Source organism: Drosophila eugracilis, unplaced genomic scaffold (genome assembly GCF_018153835.1).
Source record: "Drosophila eugracilis isolate 14026-0451.02 unplaced genomic scaffold, ASM1815383v1 contig_47, whole genome shotgun sequence".
Lineage (NCBI taxonomy): Eukaryota > Metazoa > Arthropoda > Insecta > Diptera > Drosophilidae > Drosophila > Drosophila eugracilis.
The window spans coordinates 2708192-2730075 of NW_024573338.1; the positions used below are offsets into that span (position 1 = coordinate 2708192).

The window sequence follows — 21884 nt, forward strand, 5'->3', positions numbered from 1 at the left end:
CGTTTTGTAATTACATTGCGTGGGCCATAAACGAGTATATATTCAAATCGAGTCAAAGTTTTGAGGTGATGTGAGTGGCGAGATACAGTGCGTATCGGGGCTTTAAGACGGCTGTCAGTCAATCATTGGCTAAGTTGGACAGGTTAGTTATAATAGGACTTTATGGTTGCATAACGCAACGAAGGTGACTTTTTGTATAAGTTTCTAATAATAAAAAAAGAGATTTATGGTTTAAATAAGTGCTAAAAAGATAAGTTAGTATTATTATAGAAGGGAAATTAACTTTAAGTACTTACTTAATTGAACTTTATTAAACCTCTTTAGATAAACTAAAATTTATAACCAAATAAAGTCAACCACGGCTTATCGGAGTCCTTAAAAAAACCATCGCAGCGCTGCGATTAAAACTTTCTCGTTCAAGCACTTAACTTTGATTGATCGCTCGACAATCAAATGAACCTCATTTCTGCCCCCTAAAGCTCCTTTTTCTGTATTTTTAACTGCAATTACAGAGATTCCACAAAAAAAAGAAGAAACAAACCAAACACACAATTTAATTAACATTCCCTCATTTTTTCTCTCTCTTTTCAGGTAAGTTGTTCAAGCTAAAAACCTTCTCTTCGGGCCATATCGAAACGTTTTGTCAGACATTAAAATCGAAACGTGGGTTAAATGTAAAACGTAAGTGACTTCAACTTCCATTTCCACTTCCACCGAAAATACAAATACAAAAAACAAAACCGAAGGGAATCAAAAATTGATAAGACCCGCCCCGCTACGTAGGGAGTTTAAAAACTCATTTAGTGTCCAATCAAGCGGCCATAAAATAAAGTCAATAAATCAAGCATAAAAGTAACAAATGCACGGCCAGTTCACAGATAACACAGATACACACGCACACACTTACACACTGTTTGAGATGGGGATACAGATACGCACCCATACAGATGCACTTGGCTGCATTTCAATAAAAATTCGATACGTTTTGGCGGTTGGGGCTGGAGTTGGAGTTGGGGCTCGGTTCTCCTGCCGGAGATTGAGATGGGGCAGCCCATCCTCCTCCTACTCCTACTCCTCCTCTTTATCAAGGTGTGATGATCACTTGCGTGCCATCGGCGCCTGACTTGCATTTCAGAGCATCGCCACCTCGGCACCTCCAACCTTTTTAGCCCTCTCCCCTACGCCACTTCCCTTTTTGAGAATCAATAAAAATAAATCGAAATGTCACAGCGCTGCATGTTTTTTTTTTTCAAGTGTGAGGTCCCGCAGCTTTCAATCTTCTGCTATTGAAAAGAAACACAAAAAAAAAGAGCTTGGAAAAACTGTAAATGACTTTGTGGACAGGAAAATTCATTGGAAATTCAATCTGCCAACTAACTCTATATATTAATTTCATGAAATTGGAAATTAGTTGGCTTTTAAAGCTATTGAATTACGAGTAGGTGGGCGAGGTGGCAAGTGCAGAGATAGAAAAAGGGTTTGACTAAGCTAAAGGGATCTTAAGAAATATGAGATTAAAGTTGAGGAACTATGATTAAGTTTCCAATATATTTTCATTTTTTAAAAAATAAACAAAAGTCATAAAACTTAAACTTAAATATTAAACATGAAATCTTATTTCAAACTCTTTTCCTACATAGTTAAATCTATAACCTCGATAACTTTTAACAAATTTCAATATTTAACACTACAACCATAAAAATGTAAATATCTGATATTGATACGAAACTGATTACATTAAGGGCAAATAGCGGAGATGGAAAAACATTAATATGGTAATGGGTTTGATTTTTCGCTGTGTGAGTTTCGATTCAGAAAAATCAACAATCGATTGTTCGCGGCCGCACATAAATCCCCAAAATGAGAAATGTGTGGCACGGCACAGCATCGCCCAGTGCCCCATCAGCGGGGGTCTCATCTGCCTTCTCCCCTACCCATCTCTTTCTCTGTCTGGGTGGAGAGGGTCCAAAAACCCAAACCCCAAACCCAAAGCCAACGACTATCCACAAATTGGTCGTGTTCAGCTTTAAATCGTTTTACGTAGTTTCCATCGAGACAAGTTTCGCGGCCCCGTAAATGTTTGCCAAATGTGGCGCTGTTTGTAAATCACGCACGCTGCAAGTTGCACGCAACCGTCGTCGTCGATCGATTACCGTTCTCTCTTTCTCTCTCTTGCCACACATCTTCCTGTCTCTTTCGCAGTCGAAGATTTTGGTTTTGTGGCTGTTTTGTGCGGCAGCCCCCCCACCGCCATTGGATCGCCGGAGTATGTTAATCTTGGTCAGCCGTGACTTGGCTGGAGTCCCTCCGCTAGCCCCCGTCTACACCAATGACTGCTTAACCCATACCTCCTCGCACATGGGTTAAAATTTATGCGCTGTTCAAACGGCGCGTAATAAATTTGTTTGCTCTTCAACTGTGTGCGCGCATGTTCATTGAAATTGTTAAGGCAAGAGGGGCCGGGTTGGAGAGCGGGGAAGGGGAAGCGGTACCAAAGCGAAACGAAAGCAGGCTCAATCCCAAGACGAATCCCGACGAACCGAAGTTCCAATTCCAATCTTGGTTCCAATACTGATACACTAAGAAGAAATGGTACAGGATAAAGGATTGAATGTCCTTTGAAAATTTGGAATTGGTATGAAAGGAAGACGGAGGAAACTTTGTGTTTTAGAAGAAAAGATTTATAAACTATTAAAATTTATAAAAAAGAAGGATTTTGTATGGAAAAGATACTTGAAAGATGCAATTATTAACCGTCTTAAAAACTAGTTTTAATTTTACAAAACTTTAAAATATTTTTAAAAATATTTCTTGCTTAGAAAAATCCCTTCTTCCACCTTAACTTTGTAGTGCTTTTCCATAACCTATAAAAGTGAACTTTTCAAGACATTTCCTCTTAGTTTTTCCTTGCTAATTAAACCTAAAATGAACTTCCCAGTGTAAGACATTGCATCGCCGCCAACGGCCACTTCATTTTGTAGCTTTTAACAGCATTTCAGCATTCTTCTGTATTTGTTTATCTAAACGTTTTATTCATTTGTGGGGCTGCTTCTGCTTCTTTTGCAGAGCTCTGGACTACACGTTCTTGCAACTTGGGGGTACCTTTGTGGCACATTGCTTTATCTTTTGGTCAGTCGTTTTTAAGCCTTTTGCAGTTCGTGCTGCCGTTCCGTTCCAGGCGGCCTAATTGATGCGCACTTGGTTGGATTGCTGGTGGGATTCCAGTCCCTTACAATTTTTCTCTGCAAGTTTTTCTCTTCTGCGCATGCGCAACATTCACACTTAGCCGGCTTCAGAGTCCGCCGGTTGTCGCTGTTTCACCCGTCGCCATCTCCAAGTTGATTGCACATTTTATTTGCGCATTTATTTGCATTTTTTCTCACACCCAAGTCCCAGTTCGCTTCAGTTCAGTTCAGTTTCAGTTCCGTTCCGATCCGTTTGCTTTCCCCATGTTTGTTTTGCTTTGCCAATGCCAATGCCAATGCAATTCAATTGTCTTGAGAGTGAGCGCTTTTCGTCTTGGCCTTCTTCATTTGTTTGTTTGTTTTCCGTTTTTTTCCTGCTGCCGCTGCTGCTGCTGCTGCTGGGGGGTTTTCTCATGTTCGCCGACGAGTACGACTGATGCCGCCTCCTTTAATAGTTCATTTAGTTTGCATTTTTATGAAGTCTTTGTGTGGGTTGTGTAATAAATTTAACTCAAGTTTATTTATGTGCCATCGCCGAGACATTTATCACTCAATTTGAAGGCGTAATTGGGCGCAAAACGACAGGAGGCTGCCACAGGAGTCGTCGTCTCTTCTCTTCTCTTTCAGCCAAACTCAACTTAAATCAACTCCGACTTTGCCTCTGACGACGACTGACAGCCGATATGGCATCTGTGTTGCATATTTTGCATATCGTTATGCAGTTTCTCTTTACATCTTCTTGGCCAAGATGCAGTTGCTCCTCTTGATTGGCATAGCCGTCTGGCTGGAGTTGGCCAAAATTGGATGATCCTCGGCTAAAGGGGACATGATCTTAACGGTTTCTCGATTCAATTCGTGTGTCGTGTGGGGACAATTTCATTTAATTTGCATATGCGAAGTTTTATTTTTTTTTGTGTCCTCAAAGCTGTCAAAGTGGAGTAGCTTTTGACACCCAATGAGGATTTTTATAGCAACCAGTTTGATGTGATTTTTAAGTTTATTTATGTTGCTTTTTAATATTTCATAACTAAATCACTTAACTGGCCATCATTTGTCGAGAAATTGGCATCAAAATATGCAAATGAATAACCATTTTGGTGGAAACTTTATAGCACACCTCACTTAGCTGCTTTCATTCATTTCTGCATATATATACATATGTCACGTTGAATGGATCGAAAAATGTCCAAATTAATTTACTGCTTCATCAAGCATCAATTTTGGCATTTCCCTCGAATTGTTTCCTCTGCGCCACCAAAATGGTGAACAGAAAACGTTGAACGTTGAACGTTGAATTTCCAATCGGAAATTTTATAGTTTGAATAGAACAATGCCACATTCCCCCATACATAGACATTGAAATCTGCTTAACAAGAGCGATACACGGATACTCGAACAGAGAGAGATACTTGAACACGTGTATTTTGGCACCTGTTTTTGGCCATCGCAATCTAACAATGGCTGGCAGCGCTGAAAATGTCGTTTAGCAACCAGAAACCATTTTAAACAATAAATAAGCAATTTATGCCACAATGCCAGAGAGGGGGGGTGGTATGGAAGGGAGGCAGGCCAGTCAGTCAGCAGGGAGTGACTTTGAGTGGGTGGCATGCAAAAATGCTACAAAAGAATGCGACGAATATTCAACACATTTTGTAATTTCATTTCGTTGCTGCTCCTGATGGATAGTTGAAGGATGGCAGACAACCAGAAAAAAAGGAAACCAGAAGGATAAATAAATACATTTCTGAGGAACTTAAAGGACTTCCTTTTGATTTAATGTTACTTAAGGGTAATTGCAAACTAAGTGGAAAATTAATCCAACTAATAAAGGAGTTTGAACACCCCTTTGTTTATGTTTACCTCGCCTCCAGCAACAGTGTTTCTGACCGAAAATTGTTTGCCGGGAAATTGCATTGATAACTTTTCTTCTTGTTTTTTTTTTGGGAAAACCCGCGATATTCCAAAAACTGCTCCGCCGTCTGGCATTTGTTGCTCTCTGATTGCCCGCAAAAGACTAGTAGCCAGGCTATATAGCAGAGTAGCCCCAGATCCGCAAATAGAGGAAAAGGCATCATCATCAGTGGCATTGCATCCTTACACACACACACACACACGGACACAGTGAACAAAAAATCGAATTTCCCGTGCGGACTGATTCGATTTGGCGTTGCAATTTCACGCTGTGTTATTGCAAAGTGGCTGCAACTGTCGGCGCCAGGCGATATCCACCAACCAACCTAGCAAACCAACCAAACCACCCGCCACCCATCTACCCACCAAGGCAACCACTCTGCACCCGTTCATGGCCATTCCTAGCCACTCTGGCGATGCCAAAGCCACAGGAACAGAAACAGGAGCACCAGGCAGCAGGAACTCGCTCGTTCAGCTACCAAAATAGCAATTTCGATGGCGCACAACAATGGCCAAAAACGTAGCAAACCTGCAACAAAAAAAAAAAAACACACGAATAGGAAAAAGAAAGGAAATTCCGAACCGTAAACGAAAAAAAAATCTCATTTAGTGACGAATTAAGCGCCAAAACAGACAGGCGATTCAGTTTGTCAGACAAGCGCTAGACACCGACATGGATACGCGTACAAGTGCACTGAGAGAAATTGATTTACAAAGTTTGGGGGCCAAAGAAAGGTTTCATTAATATCAATCAGTAGAACCAATAAAGGATTTGAAGTTGTTTGGGCTTTGGATCACAGTTCCTGGTACCATTTTCATCTTTTTAAGTGATCAAAAAGTTTTACCACCTTTATATGGTTACACTTTTTGACCTAAAACTTTTATTTACATACATTTTTCCAGTGTAAAGTGCCCGGAAAACAGTCCAGTTTGAGGTCTAGGTCCCCGTTTTGGGTTCGCGTATCGGTTTGCAGGCCTGGTCAGCAGCAGGAGAGAGCGGGGTGCTGTCAAGTGCAGAAGGACGTAGGGCGGTCGGCAGTAGATGACTCGGCACTATCTATGGCCAGGCATCGATTGGTTTGCCATGGTCTAAACTCAACCTACTCTTAATGCCACTGCCTCTGCCCCCTAAAAACCCCTTACCCCTTTTCCCCCCCATTTTTTACTCCGCCGACTCGTTTGCTGTTTATGGCCTTAAACGCCATTTTGTGCGCACTCATTCACGCCACGGTTTGACATTGCCATACTGGGTAGAGCTCCGTACTTGGTCGCAGTCTTCCACCCTCCTTCCTGTTCCATTGTCCGTCTGCTACAGGATCTATGGATCCATTGTCTGCACGGGCAGGACCCATTCTCTCTCATCCTCATCCGCATCCGCATCCGCTTCCTGTGGGTGCTTTTGCTACTGCTACTGCTGCTGCTGTTGCACTCCCATTCTGACAGATTGTTGCAAGGGCAAGTGCAATATTAGAACATGATTTATTTATGCAATTTTTACCATAAAGCGAGCAATTTTCGTTCACTTTGCAACGCGAATTTTCGCCCGTTGTTTCCATTTGGCATTTGTCTATCATTTTCGGTGGCGCGAGCGAGCTTACAATTTGTTTTTCCCAACCCCCCGCCGACCATTCTCATTTTTCCGACCGGGTTCGTTGGGATTTCCCGGCGTTGTAGTGCAGTCATGTCCATTAGTCGATGTGTCGGCACGTCAATTTGTTTGTGTCCGTCCGCTTTTGCCATCGGTTTTTAGTCCATCTGTCTATCTGCCCATCCATTGACCAACTGCCGGCACTGACTTGCAATGTTGGCATTGGAAATTATGATATGAGTAGTAGTAGTTGGAAACGGAATCGGAATAGGAATCCGCGGAGTTCTCTTGCCTAATAAGTTCTTACTGCTGCACTCGCATTTGAGGCAATTAGCCGTGGCATACTGACTGTAATTAGTGGATGAGGTTGGAAAAGATGAGAGGGTTAGCTAATGGAATGGTTTTTGGAAATGCTGCTGGAGTGATGATGATGATGGCTTGTTGATGAATGTTTCGTTTCAACTTTGACTTCTCCATCAGTACTCCAGGGATTTTCAATGGGTAGAAGTTTGTTCTTAAAGAATTTTCCATAGAACTTCAAAATTAAACTGAAAATAATGCATTCGTAATAAAATTATTTCGGTAACATAGCTAAGCGCTTCATGAAAGCTATCCATTAACACCTAGGGAAAATCATTCACCCTCGCTTTTCATCACAAGAAAGCGTTTGCCCTATTCCCTTTAAGCCAGCGTAATCAACCGCAATCAACACCAAAGAGCCAAAAGCAATAAAAAAAACAAGGGAGAAACGCATAATCAACATTTTTATCATTAGCGATAGAGAAATATGCAAAGCAGAGCGAAGTACGCGCCAAGTATTTCAAAATGGAAAATGCAGCGGAAAAACTAAGAGAGTGAGAAAGAGAGTGAGAGGGGGAGAGTGGGTGGGTGGTTGAGGAAATAAATGAAGCACATTATAAATGCCAGAGTACATGCTAACTACAACAATTATCCGTAATGTTGCCAGCAACTGCCATTAGGGAGAAATTCTCAGAATGGGGATGGGGTGGCAAAATCGCCTTGTCCATGGCTGATCACTTGCTGGAAAGAAATTCAAATTAAAATGCTTCCAATGCTATGCAAAATAGTTTCAATTTTCCGTTAGAGAGCCCTCCAGGAATGCTCATTATTCAACTCTGGGCGAAGTTTAACAGGACACTGGCAGGATGGCTGGATGGGGGTTGGAGGAATTAAATGTCAAGGAATCCAGGATAAGAGCGAATCAATATCGCGACTCAAATTGCAGTTAATTATGGCCCAGTTTGTGAGGTTTTTCCTTATTCTTATTGTTGTTGTTTCTGTTTTTGTTGTCGTGCCTATTGATTCACGCTAATAAACCTCAACCTTTTAAGCAGAGGACAAACGCCTGTTAACAAGGCGCCACGACACGCGATCGACACCATTACCAACACCCCGAGTTAAAGGATATACCAAATATAGGGGTAGTATATATATATATATATGAGTATAAGTATATCCTAGAAGCCACCCTGTGTAATCAAAGCCAGCTGCCAACTGCCGTCTGCATTCCATTTACCTTGCTCAGAGCACTTTTCAATTATGTTATTAAAACAAGCAAACGGCCAGTTAAGGACCCTTTTGCAGGACCTGCCCAACATTGCGTGTCTGCCTGTTAGTTTTTTTTTTCATCCTTCTTCTTCTTCTATTTATACCAAACATTCACATATACATATATATATATAGTGGTATATCGTTAAATATATAATTCTTGGGTTTTTTAGAACTCATTCCGAACTCATAAATGCTGCAGCAATAGTAAATGGCAGTGTGGCAAACATGAAAATTCAATTATGAATGCCCGGCTTAAGGTTGACGCCCCGTAATTTCCATACTCCCAACCTTCCTTCCTAACCCCCCTCATAAGTCCAAGTCTGTGGCTCAAGGCAATTTGCATGGGTAAATATTGTAAATCTATGACGGGCTTGCAATCATTTGCAATCGGGAGACCGCAGAGCGAAGCTTTTCGATTCGATTCCAATTCGCACAGACATCGTCTAATTATGTCGAGTGGCAAACAAGTTACAGAGATACACACACACACACACACACACGTACACACTTGCGAGCTGCCAGAATGCAAATAAAAATAAATATTTACATTCAATTTCGACAAACGCGCCAGCGAGCTACCGTGCCACCAAGCGGCAACTTTGCCAAAGGAAAATTGTGCGTAAAAAGCAGCGGGAGCAGTCGACGCATATTTGTTAACCTCAAGCAACAGACTCAAACCCGAATCCGGAATTCACAACTTCAGAACCAGAACCTGAACTAAAGTGAAAGAAAATGGGTTAAGGAATCATATATAAAGAGTTTTTAAGGGATTTTCCTGAAAGATACAAATTGCATCTTTTACAGATTCAGATACTAAGAACTTTTTTGTAGAAAAGTCTAAAACTTGTCTCATATCTCAGGACTTTACGAATAATGACTTGCTTTTCGCAAAGTTTTGGGCTTTAGCTTGACCAACTTCTCAAGATCTGTATCTTTAAACATATATCTTAAAGCTTTTTGTTCAAAACTTCTCTCAGTGCCGAACGAGTTCGATTTCGATGCCGCCCCAGACAAAATCGATTACCAACTGATTGACTGAAATGCTGGCTCTCCAGCGCCCAATCGAATGGTTTGGCTGCAGGTTAAGTTTGCCATATAGATATATCTTCATGGCTATGTTGGATATATATCCATGGTTATAGAGAGAGCAACATCAGCTACCGAGGACTGTCAGTTAAAATGGTAATTGACTTTTGCGCGGTACCGCAATGTGTTTGTAAACTTGTTGCCCCATGTTTGTTGTTGTCTATGTTGTGTACATAGATTCCTTCCCCTACCCACCTCCCTTCCATTTTTGTTGCAATTCTCCGTTGCAATATCGCCCGGGATGCACACACTTGCGCCAAAGGGGATTTCCCGCGAACTCGAAACCCCCAACGATTGCAATTTCACAAAATGCTGGCATACGCCAAGGCGTACAAGCCGAAAGCTCTCCGCTCTTTGCCATAATGTCATATTAGGGTTTATCAACTGGCATGGCTATGAAAATTTAGAGCAGTGCCGCCCCTACTACTACACCCTGCTAACAGGAAGGACGAGGAATGGGACACGACAGCCTGCAATTTTCAATTTCGCGCACACTTTGCACAGATAATAGAAATTTCTTTCGCTCCTCGAGTTGCCGCTACTGCCACTGGAGTTTTCCACTGGTTTTTCCTTTGCCATGCTCCTGCGTTTATTGACACAAATCGCAAACGCATTTGGCATAAGTACCGGCCAACAAGCTGCCTGCTTTTCCCTCTCTCTTCAAGCTTTTTCCCTCCCATACCATTTGTACTTATTGTTTTTCTCCTCAGCCGGCACCGCCACCACCCTCTTAAAGTATCTGGGTTATGAGTGGTTTAATGGCAACTCCTCTCGCTCTTGTGCTTTGTTCAGCTTTGTTGGTTGTTGGCTTCCAGCTTGAATGCTTTGGCTGTTTGGCTATTTGGCTGGTTAGTTCTGGCCAAGTTCTGTTGAAGGAACTATTTCCTAAGCAGCTTAGGGAAATGTGTAATGCCTTGCTTAGACAATTGCTAGAAAGTAGGGAAAATAGTAAGAGTAAACCATAAGAACTTAATCCATGTTCTAAGAAAAATCGAAAGAGTTGAAGAAGAACTTAAGATTGAGGAAAATGTATTAAAGCTTACTAGCCTGGAACTAGCTTTCCACCCTTAATTAACCAAAATTATCAAGTGGCCAAAAGTAATAAAGCACTTTCCTTGATGGCCCCCCTCTCACAATGCCAATCAAAAAACCCATTTCCGCGGGGGGAGAAATATTCGCATAATTATGACTTCAGCGGTTACAGTCTGGCAAATTTTCCATGTGAATGAATTTCGCACAATTACACACGCGTAGGCAGAACGAAAAAAAAAAAAAAAAAAAACCAAGTGAAAAATCCAAGGGGGAGTGGGCACATGTCGGCACATGACGAGAAGGCAGATCAACTTCATTCACAATTAAGCTAAAAATACAAGCCCCCCAGTTCGCTGAATATAATTTATTGTCAAGTGCAGAGTCACAACATTCAAGATGTATATAGAAGAGTCCAAAATAATTGGGCAGCGGGTAGGCAGAGAGTCTGGTTCAGGTCTAGGTGTAACAAAGAAGAAACTCTGGGAAATACGCAGAGGTGGAGTCAGGCTGTCGCTCACAGGGAAAATGTAAAGTAAGAAAAAAAAAAAACGAACGCACACACAGGGAGGGCTGCTGAGCAAATCAACAACGCAATCTTAATGAAGGCAATAATTCAAACAAAATGCTAAATTCCCTCGGCAAAACTGAAAGGAAGTCACGGCGAGTCACTCCAAAGCGAAGACAGCGTTAAAAAATTGCCGCCCAAGTAAGAATTTCTGGGTTGAAATTAAATTTTTTTACAAAATCAAATAAAATCCAGCGTGTGGCAGTCACTCACTCACTTCGCTTACTAAATTCGAATTCCCTTAGCTGCTTTCCTGGTTTTCCGCCCCTCCCCTTCGATACTTGCCTCTTATTAATTAGTTTGTATATTTTTGGCAACACGAAATTGTTAAACATTTTTACCCCGTCTCACATTAAGTGGCAACATTTGTCAATTTGTTTTTCGGTTGTTGTAATTTTTTGGGCCCCAAAGGAGAAGGTGGAGGAGGAGGAGGAGGAGGGTCACCATCACCATCACCATCAGCACTCTCCAATTCTCGGACTCTTGGGCGTTTTGTGTGTAGTTAATGGCCAAACATTTGCCTAAATAATGAGGCACCGGTGTATTGCTTTGAATTCGATTTGGCTTGATTAAAAATATATTTCATTGTCGGAGACCCGTTGCCTGTGTAAGTGGGTCGTCATCGTCGTCGTTGGCATGGGGCAGTAGTGGGTGGGTTTTGGATTGCATTAACTTCACCCGAGAAACAACAGCTGAGAAGCTAATCAGGCAAATGTGGCACAGTTTTCGGTAAGGTGAATTCATTAGTAAGGTTAGTTCAGGGGGCGGGCAGGACAAATGACTGAAGTGGAGTCGTACGCCAGATGGCATTGAGTAATGTCAAAGTGAAGAGAAAATGTGAAAAACATTGGGAAATTACCAACAAAATTTGAAAGTAAAATGGGAAAATTGTCATTTATTTGTTAACAGATGCAGGGCAATTTGTTGTTGTTTAATTTATACAAAAATTAACAACTAGTTTATGTTATTCAAATGCTGAAAATTGTTTAATTAAGATAGGAAAATGTAATTAAATAACATGCTGTTAGCCGTAAATATTAAATAATATCTATAAACCCAATTTTCGGCTAAGAAACTATAATATTTACCTTTCATTCCAAACACCGCTTGTTATTTTACAATATAACTTTGTTGTTTGTTCAATTTCATTTGCTAAAAATTGTATTTTCCGAACCAATTCGATGCTATGTTGACTGAACTCTAGTTCGCTGCATAATTAAAAGTGAAAAAAGAAAAACGAGGGAAAACGAAAACGCTCGCCTGTTTCCTGTCGCCCAGCAATGCAATTTTCACTTTTATTTTCTTCCTTTTCTTATTTTTTTTTTTTTGGCCGTGTCGCTCCGTTTTTCTCATTTTGTCAAATAGCTTCAAGGCAGAAAAGCCAAAGCCGGGCAGGGGCAAACTTTCGAAATTTAACGCCGAGCACAATGGGGCCAGCAACCAGTTACTAGCAGCGGCCAAGGAAAAGCCGGAGGAAGAATCGCTGGCTGCCAGCCGCAGTGGCGGAGAACAATTACTACGGCGGGGTTTTTCACTTTTTCGGTCTTATGCAAACAGGAAACGCATAATGAACAAAGTCCGAACGAGCCGTGGAGTCACTCACTTGCCCGGAGTATGGAGAGCACGCGACTCCGGGTTTGCGCTACTCCAGCTCCTGTTCCTTGCTTCGCGCTGTATTCATTCATTCATTTTTGAGCGGTTTCGTGGTTAACAACCGCTTCCTTATCCATATTATTTTAATGCCTGCGGCAGCATTCCATCTTACTTACATTTTTCTCCTCGCTGTTGTGGCTTAAATATTTTAACTACTGCCAGGCTACTAGTTGGTCTTCTGTCTGTCTCTCTGTCTGGGCTGGGCTGGGCTGGGCTGGGTCTTTGTGCCCATAATTGGGGTTAACTGCGTTCAGCAGGTGAGGAGCTACTGCTTCAGAGTTCCAGAGTCCTCACCATTGTATGTCCAAAGTGTGCCAAAAGGAAAAGTACAATTTTCTCACTCTCTCTCTCTCTGTCTCTGTCTGTGGTGGAGTTTTAAATTTGAATTTTCATTTTTCTAGGTTTTGGTGGTGGGGAGGGCCCGAGACCCTAACAATTAACTGCAATTGAAAGTGAAATTGAAATTGAATTTTGTGGAGCTAAAAAGGGATGGCAGTGGTGTGCCTTTGACAGAGAGTGTCAGAGTTGACACGCATGTTGAGAAAATTCAATTATATACAAAAATTTGACTGCATTTCACCAATGTCCGTGTCTCACTGTGTTTTTGTCGGCAACTCATCGTCGATTCAGTTGATAATTATTTTTACGCGCCGAGTTGCAGGGTAAAGTGCATTAAAAATGCAAATGGGAACACTTTGCCACTTTGATGCCAGTGTTGCCAGTGTTGTCACGTTTGCCGTTTTATTAATTTATTAAATTAAAAACAACGCAAAAGGAGGCAACAGGAGGGCTACCGACTCCACACTGGCATGTGTAATTGTAAATTTATGAGCGTGCCACAAATAAAAAGGAGGCCCAGTACTACACACAGTACAGTAAAAACCGAGCAAAAAAAGGACCAACGAGTTCAACTGGGGCGCGCACTGTCAATCGTGTTGCATGAATTATTAATTATTTGCTTTTCGCACACACATCTCCTCGATAAAGGGACAGCAGCGAGTCCACCAGATACAAAAATATATATATGTATATATACGATGAGGCAGTGTTGCAATGCGGCAATCGGTTGTCAACTCCGCCACTTTGACAAGGGAAACACTAATAAAATTATTAACCAAAATGGCACAAAAAAAAGGAGGAGAATTCGTTACTGATTGGCAATAAAAAAAAGAGAGAGAAACCGAAATTAGTTTAATCTAATTACCTGTCACGCTTTATTGTCTTTAGCATAACGAAATGGATTTTGGAGAATAAAAAGTCAATGCCTAGGTTTGGATTTTCCTTGTGCTTTTTTTAGTAGAGGTGGGTAGGTAGGTAATGTGAGCAGACAACCCTGGGGACCCACGCAGGATTCTGAAATCTCCAACCCTGGCTGCTGCCTTATTTATCCTGCGTTTTCCCTCAGGGGACACGGGCCACGGCATTTTCCTTGGCTCTCTGTGAATAATTCAGGGTTTCAATCGATGGCTCAGGCCATCTTCATTGCATACTATATTCTCTTTCTCTCTCTTTCTATATATATACTCCCGCCCCTTTTTTTCTATATCCCTCAGTGCTGCTGACAGTTTATTTGCCAAATTGCTTGCATGTAATATGAAACTTTTTCTCCGTTTCCGAGGCTAATTTTTAGTTCGGCCAAAAGGGATCCCAAAAAAAAAGGAAATATAAAAATGTCTCTGGGTGTGTGCTAAATCGAAAATCTGTAACACGCGTCACACAGCATTAAATGAGGAGGTTGGAAAATTCTAGGGTGGTGTAGGAAGCGGAGGGGAGGTTTGCCTACTAATATGGCATGACTCAACCGATTTCCACGTCGAGTTTTATGGCAGAGACCTATCTTTTGTTGGTTTATCTTTGAAATTGACTAAGTACACTTGGAAAAATATTGAGAATATATTTTTTAAGAATTTTTTGAGCTGGTTATTTTGAGAAAATACGTTTTTTACTAAGATATCATTAGTTAATAATAAAAAATGATAAAGAATTACATTTAATAAATCTGTAAACGTGTAAAACCCTTTTTCTCAGTGCATCTGCTGCACCCCTTTGTCCTGTGCTCTGACCATAATTCATGGAAAGTTTTATATTTGAAAATCTGGCCGTGGAAAGGAGAAGGAGCAGGGTGCGTCGAAATAATGGAGAAACCGAGCACAGTTATTGTTGCGTTATAAATCTAATTAGAATATGTGAGCATCCGGATGGCCCGTATCTGAATATGCACGTAGACTAAACCAATTCCAACCCACCGCCTCACCTCCAACCGAGACTCATTTCATATGCTCACCGCATCTGGCCGCATCTGAAAATTGCCAATGGCGCCGCTGCGTCTGGGGTAATAAATTTGATTTGTTTCAAATTACAGAAGAGAACGCAATTTCTTTTTTTTATATTTCGTTTTTCTTTTTATTTTTGGTTGCATTTTTTCGGCTGAGCCGGCAAATCGAATTGAATTTTGTTGAATCCTTGGAGCTGCGGTTGCTTTCTGTGGGCAATCTTCATAATTTACATAAGCAAATCAAATTGTAAACGCAGTACAAAGACAAAGAAAGAGGCTGAAAACAGGGAGTCTGAGTCGTCTTTCAATGGAACTATGTTGAGTGGATGGCGCAGATTTTCCTTCTTGTTTTACAAAAAAAAAATAAATGTGTCAGCTTTTTGCGGAAAGCCTTCTTTGTTTAAGTCAATGCGTCAGTGGAAAATTTAGCTCAAGTGTGGCGAGAGTGTGGAGAAAGTTGAAAGGATTGCCACCCGGAAAATGAAGAGTGTGAATCCTGGAAAACCAGGGCTAAAGGAAAAATCACTTTGAAGTGAAAGTGTTCAATATGTGTGTGTGTGTGTGTGTGTGTGAGAGTGTGTGCCACTTTCTGCCCAACACTAGATGCAACAATCGTGGAACAACAATCGTGGAAACTTGGCAACTCTGCTTGCCAGAAATACATGACAGGTAACTTTTTTTACTGGCGTGCATCGTGATTAGTGAAAATTGTGTAAAAATTTTTGTACAAATTGTGGGAGCATTGAGAAACCAATTCTATCAAAAAATCGTGGAAATTCTATATACAAAAACACCGAAATTGGGACAGAATGAAACCCTTCAGATCGGCACCTTAAGGTAGTGTAATAACAATACCCTTCGTTTACGAAAAGCTTTATCTTGGGGTTTCCCTGATTTTCCAGAGCACCCTTTCTAAGATCTTTAAAAAATCGAATCGAACATTGTCCGGCGTTCAATTTGCTGTCAACTCTTTGCTTACTAGGAGTGACAGATTAGAGTCCCGGACACACAACATATTCTTTAGCAATCTGCGTTTGCGTACGCACATATATATAGATATATGTCGTTTGGATCGTGATTAGGCCATATCGGTAGCAATGTCCACTGCCCTGGCAATGGCAGCAGCGGCATCCTCGGGTGCCACCGCGGCAGCAACAGCAGCAGCAGCAGCAACAACAACGACAACCATTAGCAACACCACAGCGTCACCGGCAACCAACACCACTACCACCACCACCACTGTCTTGAACACCACCACAAAAATTGAAGAAGGAGCAGGAGCCATTGCTGCTCCCAAAGCTTTGGAAACCGAAGAATCTGGAAAAGACGCAGCCGAAGATTTGGAATCTGGTGCCCCAAAACCAAGGAGGCAACGCAAGACTACGATAGTACACACCTGCCCCCGACCGCCGGGTGGCTACAAGTACTCCATGGAGTTTCTCTACGGGATCGGCAGTGGCATGGCTGGCATGACTCTTAATATACCCACGCCCTCTTCGATAACACCAAGAACGATGCGAACCACGCCTCCTTTGCTAACCAACCCTATGCCGTTACTGTCTACCATGGGAGTGGCAACACCACGTACCGCTGGCTTCAGTTCATCCGGAATGCGTTATCCCGCAGGAGTAGGAACCGCAGGTGCAAAACCAGCGACAGCGACAGCGGCAGCACCTGCAGCAGCAACAGCAGCGCCCACAACACCAACTACCTCTACAGGATCAGGAGCCGAAGGAGTGACTGGATCGGTTGCACCTGGTGGATTGCCAACTGGCGCAGCGGCCATGCCAGCTGCTCAGTTCATCTACCAGGGATACTTACCCACTGGGCCCCAGCGACGCTTGTGGCATACGGAGAATGCCGTCTGGCAGTTTGACAGAAATTATCCCTACAACCAGGCGTACTCCTCCCAGTATGGGATACCAATGATGCCGGTGGGCTTTGAGCATCCATATGGACAGCGAATTATATATCCCGGATATTTCAATCAGGCCACGGGCGGAATACATGCGGCAGCAGTGCCAGGAATGGCTAGAACCAATCGTCATGTAGCCCAGCAGCCACAACTGTTGGCCCAGCCAGCGGTGGGTACCGAGACTAGCGAGGAAGCCGTTCCAAGCATTGGAAATGCTCCGCAGGTAAGCAGCCCCTGGCGTTATGGCAGACCAGGAGCACAGCGCGGATCCGGACGACAGGCTTTGCCCGCTGCAACGAGTACCACTGTAATTCACAGGGATTCAAAGACATTCTATAACAGCATCACCGGCGGAATGGGTGGAGGACCACGCTTTAAAGCTCCCTTTGTTGCGAATTCCCGTAATTTTCAGGCAGGAGCTGTTACAGCCGGAGGAGAAGCCACGGCAGCAGCGGTGGCCACAAATTCTGCCACTGCAGGAGCAGCCAGCCCTAGCGATCAGAATTTGACCAATAAGCAGGGAAATCGAGGAGCTTCTTCTAATAATTATTCCAGAAATCGTAACAAGAGGGGTGGCAAGAGCTCGGCGAGCAAGGATCATACCTCGCACTCTTCCGGATCTCTTTCGAATTCCTCCTCGAAATCCCATTTGGACCGTCGGCATAGTTCGAGCACATCCATTTCGACACCCAAGCATCCGAATCGCACTTATAGGAACCGGATGCGTTACAATGTAGTAGAACCAGCGGAGCCAAAACCAGTGACACCAACCTCACCTGTGAGTACCTATCAGCCACCACCTCTGCCACAACCTGGGAGTCGCAGAGCTGCCAAGTTTCAAGGAGCGAATACATATCAAGGACAAACTGCCAATCGACAGCAATCACGTTACTATCAGTCCCGTCACATGGATGGCTGTGTCTATCAACCCGGACACTATATGATTGGTGCAACGGGAGCACCAGTTTTGGGATCCACAGCAGCAGCAGCAGCACCAGGAGTAGGAGGAGGAGGAGTACAAATGGCAGGAGTAGCAGGAGGAGGTATTACAGGATCTAGTGGCGGCGGAGCAGCCACGGTCACGGCCAGCAGCGCCAACTCGGAGGGCGAGCAGCCGCTGGAATCGGACTTTGATCAGCGCCAGGAACTGGCTGACTTGGGTCTGGATCCAGCCAATGGCGGCTTATCCTCCGACCTGGAGCCGCTAGGTTTTAAGCAGGACACCTCCGAGCTGGACGCCAACTCGTTGCTGCAATCACGCCCAAGTTCCGAAGTTGACGGTGATGATGGCCACTCCTTTGTCAGCTTGGCTCTCAGTGTAGAGAGTGATGTAACCGAGAGTGACCTCAGTGATGCCTCCGTGGAGTCGGTGGTGCGGAATATAATGGTCAGCTGCCTAGCCCTGGCCACTGGAGCTCAAGAGCCCGATCTTAGTGGTCCAAATCTGGTTCCCTACGGCGATATGCATCATCTTAAGGAGCTGGAGAAGAAGTCACAGCCAACTGGTCCAACCAACGGGTATAGATGCCAGATGCAACATCATCATTCGTATCGCCCTTACCATCCGCAACTCAGTCCCAGAGGAATGAGTTGCTGCGGCGATATGTTGAGTCAGCCGTCGGACGATTTGGTCTTTAAGCTGGACCAGCAGGATGTCTTTGGCAATGGGAAGAGACACTTGAAGGAGATAGCTGAGGAGCATGATGACAACTCGGTGGAGTCCAATCTATCCTGCACTCCGTCCGCCTCTTCCAGCAAGAGTGACATGCCTGGAACGGCTGCCAAGGCCAATATCATAATGGTAGGTCAACTTCAGGTTCCCAGACACCTACGAATCCGTTAGAAAATTTTCTTGAAACGATTTTGGTTTCCTTATAGATCATTTTTCATGGTCAAGAAAAAGATTTTAAGCCTTTAATTTGTGAAATAAAATCTTGTTCAATTTGACCAACAAAAATGTATTATCATTGAGTTAAATATTCTAAAAATGATCTATAGAGAACTCCAAATTCTGTTTTCTCATATCAGCTAATACCCTATTCCCAATCCCAATCCCCAAAGATAGAAGAAACTTCTGAGGATGAGCTGCCCTTGGTGATTCACAATCGATATTGGCGCGAGTTCTTTGGCTATACGCCAGCAGATCGCTTTTTGCTCAGAGCCAAGTTAGTGGAAATGAAAAGACCACCGAAAAACGAGGCCAATAGAAAGAAATGGGAGCCATTGTCCCTTTCGATTTGGAAGAAGTTCCTCGATGCTCAGCAGACGCGGCATGTTTACAAGACCAAGATGAGACTATGGCGTTCCATTTACACAGTGGCCATGGTGAGTTTTGTAAGGGTTATAATTTAAAAAAGATATAGTTTTGAGTTCCCCAACAATCTGCAGACTAACTATCCCAGATATGGCTTGTATTTGGTGGGATCTTCTATCTCGAACTTTGGTTCCAAGTGCTCGGACATGGACATATGCATGTTGGCCTGCACGAATCCCAACATTGATCCCCGCATGGAGGCCGTTTATCATTTGCAACTGATGAAGGACCTGCTAAATCACACGAATATGTTCCAGGACTTCAATCTAATCGAAGCCAGAGTGCCCATATTGCGTTTCACCGACCGACAACATAAAGTTGAGGTGGACATCAACTTTAATAACTCTGTTGGGATCAGGAATACCCATCTCCTGTACTGCTATTCCCAGCTGGACTGGCGAGTTCGTCCCATGGCCTTGACGGTGAAACAGTGGGCCCAATATCATAATATTAACAATGCCAAGAATATGACCATTTCGAGTTACTCCCTCATGCTGATGGTCATACATTTTCTGCAAGTAGGAGTTAATCCTCCGGTTTTGCCATGCCTGCACAAACTATATCCGGATAAGTTTGGACTACTGCAGCCTAGTGATTTTGGATATGTGGACATGAATGAGGTAATGCCTCCGTATCAGTCGGAGAACACCCAATCTCTGGGTGAGTTGCTGCTGAGTTTCTTGCACTATTACAGTATGTTCGAGTATGGAAAATATGCCATTTCCATACGGGTTGGTGGTGTCCTGCCCATAGAAGTTTGCCGGGTGGCCACGGCACCCAAGAATGATATACACCAGTGGAATGAGCTGTGCATCGAAGAGCCCTTCGATCAGACGAATACAGCCAGGTCAGTGTATGATTCGGATACCTTTGAGCGGATCAGAGCCATATTTATGGCCAGCTATAGAAGACTGGACACCGCAAGGACTCTAAATTCTATATTCGAGGGTTATGATGGACCCACCATTCTGATGCAGCAGGCTACGTTAGATTCGGAGAATGAGTTCTTCGACGGTCAGAACCAGCAGATGCTGGCTAACAGAGGCTCCTCCAGATCTACTGGTAAGATGACATCATCGCGACCTTCGACACAAATGGTGGACAAGGCATCGACTGCCATTTGGGATGAGATAAAAAGAAAAGCGGATAGCCTGGCCGGCAAATGCAACAACAACAATAATGATGATGATACGAACAGTGAAAGTGCTGGCACCAAAAACAATATCTCCGAGAAGATGACCTCCAAGGATGACTCTGTACGCACAGAGCCACCGATTGCATAAAAAAACTCTCATCATTATCATCACAAATCAAAATGAAAATCCAAAAAATACAGCACACATAGAAGAACAAAATCTACACCCACTCATACAATCCTCATCCAAAAAAGAATAGAAAATCATTTTATAAAACCGGTAATCAGGATGTAAAAAAAAATTGAAAGGTTGTGAACGGAAGTTTTTTGTAGTAGTTGCCGGACGCTCTTTTAAACCGATTTAAATTTGACGTTGGATAATTAAATATGCATAGTAGGAAATTAGCCGATTTCGATTCGATTCACTATATGTGAAATGACCAAATAAATATGAAAACACTTCTATATCTATCTCAACGCAAAGTCGGTCGCAAAAAAAACCACAAGAATCTGCGAAAAATGCAACAAAATGTTTTCTCACTGTGTTTGCGTACCTCAACGACTAAACTTGTTTTCACAAGCTTCCGAGCAAGATGATTGCTTAATAAACATAAATAAAGCCTGGTAAAACAAATCACTAAAAAAAAAAATCAACAAAAAAATTAACAAAATTTGAAAAATGTAAAAAAAATATATATAAATATAAATCAGTTTTGTAGAGAGTAGGGCCTTACACATTTTTACATCAAAAAATTAGTACTTTTCTAGAAAAGTTTAGGTTTTTAGGTAATAGACAAAAATTACAAAAAAAGCTTTAAAAAAAAACATAAAATAAATAATAATACAAAAAAAAACATAAAACATGAAATTTGTAACAAAAAATACAACAAAATTTCTGACAAAACTGTGTAAAATGTAAAAAACGCGCAAATCTTCAAAAAAATGCTTACGAGTTATACGGTTGGGTTAGTTGCTCAGCCAAGAACTTAAATAAACTTGATGATAGCGCCAAAAAAAATATGTTTAAAAAATAAAATGATAAACAAAAAATGTTTAAATGTTCCCCATTATAGGGTATTTTCCTTCCACATACACATTTCTGCATAAATCAAGCCAATGAAATCATCCATCATCAAGCCATTAAGACCCGAATCTGATCCCCATGTCCATGCCTTCATTTCAACACTTGGACTCTCTAGGGTCTATCTATCCCGAACTATACATATATATATGAATGAAATTATTTAGGATGCTCAATTTGATATTCCGCTCTGATTAATTCTTAGTGGTTGCCGTCATCATCGAATATCACCCTTGGGACAGGCACACACTCCCACTCTCCACTCCTCGTCCCGGAAAATTCTCGCACATGTTTCAGTTTGGCAATTATCTAAGGAAATCAAATCAAATCATTGATGCAGCTGTTACGCAATCGAGAAATAGAGGGATATATACATATATTGGGATGATGATGTTAGCTAGCTGATGGACAATGCAATTCAGTTTTGTGGGTGGTGGTGGCGGGAGAGGCGTGGCCCGACAACTGTCCATTCTAAAACTCGGCCTTACCGTTGTACTGCATCTGTTTCGGTGTATCGATGGCAACCAAAAATGTCAGTGCAGCAAATTATTTCATCAATTGCAATGCTCGAT

At 42.5% G+C, this 21884-nt stretch overlaps 2 protein-coding genes across 15 annotated transcripts in view; both read left to right on the forward strand.

Moving 5' to 3' along the window:
- Positions 1-21884, forward strand: part of LOC108115595 (sterile alpha motif domain-containing protein 5) — a 158467-nt gene that overhangs the window by 67126 nt on the left and 69457 nt on the right. The window contains exon 5 of one of the 14 annotated variants that reach the window (XM_041819208.1): positions 592-624. The exons of the other annotated variants lie outside the window; for them this stretch is intronic. Within the exon in view, the coding sequence (XP_041675142.1) occupies positions 592-609 (18 nt within the window). The 3' untranslated portion in view covers positions 610-624. Of the gene's footprint in view, positions 1-591; positions 625-21884 lie in introns of those variants that run through there. 14 annotated transcript variants of the gene reach the window in all.
- On the forward strand, positions 14590-21249 carry LOC108115594 (poly(A) RNA polymerase gld-2 homolog A). Its single transcript, XM_017227108.2, has 3 exons — positions 14590-18583; positions 18844-19107; positions 19171-21249. The coding sequence occupies exons 1-3, from the start codon at positions 15965-15967 to the stop codon at positions 20377-20379; spliced, it is 4092 nt and encodes a 1363-aa protein (XP_017082597.2). The 5' UTR covers positions 14590-15964; the 3' UTR covers positions 20380-21249.

Bases quoted from the DNA above. Each gene is read 5' to 3' on its own strand.
- LOC108115594 (XM_017227108.2), top strand. From the start codon at position 15,965: ATGTCCACTGCCCTGGCAATGGCAGCAGCGGCATCCTCGGGTGCCACC. The intron at 18,584-18,843 runs GTAGGTCAACTT...CAATCCCCAAAG, and splicing joins CCAAGGCCAATATCATAATG to ATAGAAGAAACTTCTGAGGA. The intron at 19,108-19,170 runs GTGAGTTTTGTA...AACAATCTGCAG, and splicing joins CCATTTACACAGTGGCCATG to ACTAACTATCCCAGATATGG.